General features: G+C 30.6%; 1 protein-coding gene across 1 annotated transcript; it reads left to right on the forward strand.

Annotated features, from left to right (window-relative positions):
- Nucleotides 1-493: 493 nt before the first annotated feature.
- LOC111629341 (patched domain-containing protein 3-like) lies at nt 494-2,088 on the forward strand. The gene is made up of 2 exons (XM_023373229.1): nt 494-658; nt 784-2,088. Exon 2 carries the CDS (start codon nt 840-842, stop codon nt 1,938-1,940), a length of 1,101 nt encoding a protein of 366 aa, XP_023228997.1. The 5' UTR covers nt 494-658; nt 784-839; the 3' UTR covers nt 1,941-2,088.
- Nucleotides 2,089-2,419: the final 331 nt, after the last annotated feature.

Consider the following 2,419-nt stretch of genomic DNA (forward strand, 5'->3'; position numbering starts at 1 on the left):
ACACCCCTGATTTGNGAGCTTGGAGTATTGGCAACTTTCATCATTTTCACGACAACTAAAAAATGTTTTACTTTTGCAGTAATTTTATACTTACGTTAATTTTATCAATTTACGAAAACATTGATTCAAATGAATTAGTTGTTTTCAATCTGTTCTAACGAAGAAAGAACATTTTATGAATAGTTGAAATTGAAGAAGAATCGACGTTCACGAATGACCAAGAGTGTGTCTAGAAAATGTTGGAAAACTTCTTTAATCAAACGGAATTTGCCCGTATTATAAGTCGAATTTCATTTTAACACTTCTCGGTTTTTGCAGAAGAAATACTTACATTTGTACGTATATACTCTTTAAACAGTATTTTGATATTATTCTCAGAACATTACACCATTTTTTAGAAAATTATGGAAATAGAAATATTACCAAATTTTATTAAGTATTGTAATTAAACTTCTATTATATATTTACGTGTTTAATCTTTGTATAATTCCAGAAAATAAAAATTTTGCTGAAAAAATCTTCTGTTTCGTGCGTCCTGAAGATTCGAAGCAGAAAAAAGATAATCGCAGAGTTAGATTTACTGAACTTCTAAAGAATTTCAACGAGCTGATAAGGAAGAAAGTGACGGGATTATTTATTATATTATTATATTTTACTTATTTAGGAATTTCGATATGGGGATTGACAAAATTTTCTTATGAACAGGAATTAGAAACGAATTTAGTTCACGGTACTTATCGACATAATTATTACAAAACGAATGAAAAGTATTATAATCAATACATTTAGGAATTTCGATATGGGGATTGACAAAATTTTCTTATGAACAGGAATTAGAAATGAATTTAGTACACGGTACTTATCGACATAATTATCACAAAACGAATGAAAAGTACTATAATCAATACAAGTACAGATTACAGCTGTTCATCACGCAGGAACTCGATTATTCAAATCGCACAATACAACAAAATATTGAAAATATGCTACAAATTCTCGAATCGAATCCTCTGATCGCTGGATCATTGACCGAATCCTGGCTAAGAAGTTATTTACAGTTTATTTCGCAGATTAAATTTTATTTCTACTTAACCGGATATAACGTGACAAATTCGGAAGATTTCCTTTTCGTTCTGCATAAATTATTCTTACGCTTTCCAGAAGCGAAAAGATTCAGACAAGACATCGTTTTCGATGATTCCTTCACCAAAATCATTTCTTCTCGTTTCTTACTTCAAACGAATATTACAAACAACGGAAGTCATTTCTACAATCAGTTTAAACACCTTCAAGAAACGTTGAATTCTTTCCCATTCACCACTGTGGTATATCATCCGTTGTTTTACTATTTCGATATTATTGACGCCATACCTAAGATAACAATTCAGACTTTATGTATTGTGTCGATCACCGTTTCTATTATATCTGCCGTATTGTTACCAAACGTCATTTGCATCGTGTGTGTATTTTTCAGCATAATCTCGGTAGGAGTGGGTGTTTTGGGCTTCATGTTTCTTTTTAATCTCAGTTTCAATGTGAACTCCTTTTCTGTAATAATTATTGTTATTGGATATTCTGTGGATTACGCAGCACACGTTTCCTGCGCGTATATATCGGCGAAATCAAATAGTCCGGAGAAACGATTGCAGAATGCAATAAATTTGACGGCATTTCCCATTATACAAGGAAGTGTCACTACCATTCTTGCCATTGTAACAGTTCTAAACGTTTCGGATAAAGGTCCATTGTTAGCGACAAAAGTGATTATTTTAGCCTGTATACTGGCTGGAATTCACGGACTTACATTTGTTCCAATAATTATTTCGTTGATCGACAGAGTTTTTCAAAAATGTCTCCATTTTATATTCAAGTGGAAATGTTCAAATTCCTTCAGTCCTAATCATACACAAAGTATACAGTCAATTCAGACGAATAAATAGAAGACTTAATAATTACATTATTGATTATAGTTATAAGATTTGTAATATGTTTCACGTTTAACAGTTGTATTAAATTTATTATTATTATTATTTGAATATATTTGTGTGGATTTCACATAAAATGTGTTATAAGTACTCTTTACATAGAATAAACGGTTAATTTACTTTTTACGTACCGATTTTTATGGTGTGAAAGATATTTTATTTATGGTTTTCTATCACCCGAGCAAATTTAATAATTTTCTGTTTTACTCAATAGAATTTTTTATATATACTTATTTTTTGTCTTCACGTATTATAATATCACAATCGGAATATAACACAAAATCGAAAATTTTGTGTTATATTCAGTATTTATGAAATTAGTTCCCACCGTGCTTAAAACGGTCTTAGGCCAAAAACAGGCATATAAAATTGTGTGGCTGAAAACTGAATCAGAAATCAGCTTTCAGTTCAGTTTCTGTTTTACGCTTTTATGC

Source organism: Centruroides sculpturatus, unplaced genomic scaffold, assembly GCF_000671375.1.
Source record: "Centruroides sculpturatus isolate CEXI.00-Female unplaced genomic scaffold, Cexi_2.0 scaffold395, whole genome shotgun sequence".
In the NCBI taxonomy this organism is placed as follows: domain Eukaryota; kingdom Metazoa; phylum Arthropoda; class Arachnida; order Scorpiones; family Buthidae; genus Centruroides; species Centruroides sculpturatus.

What these genes read in the sequence shown, in the direction of transcription:
- LOC111629341 (XM_023373229.1), top strand. Translation starts at nt 840, where the DNA reads ATGAATTTAGTACACGGTACTTATCGACATAATTATCACAAAACGAAT.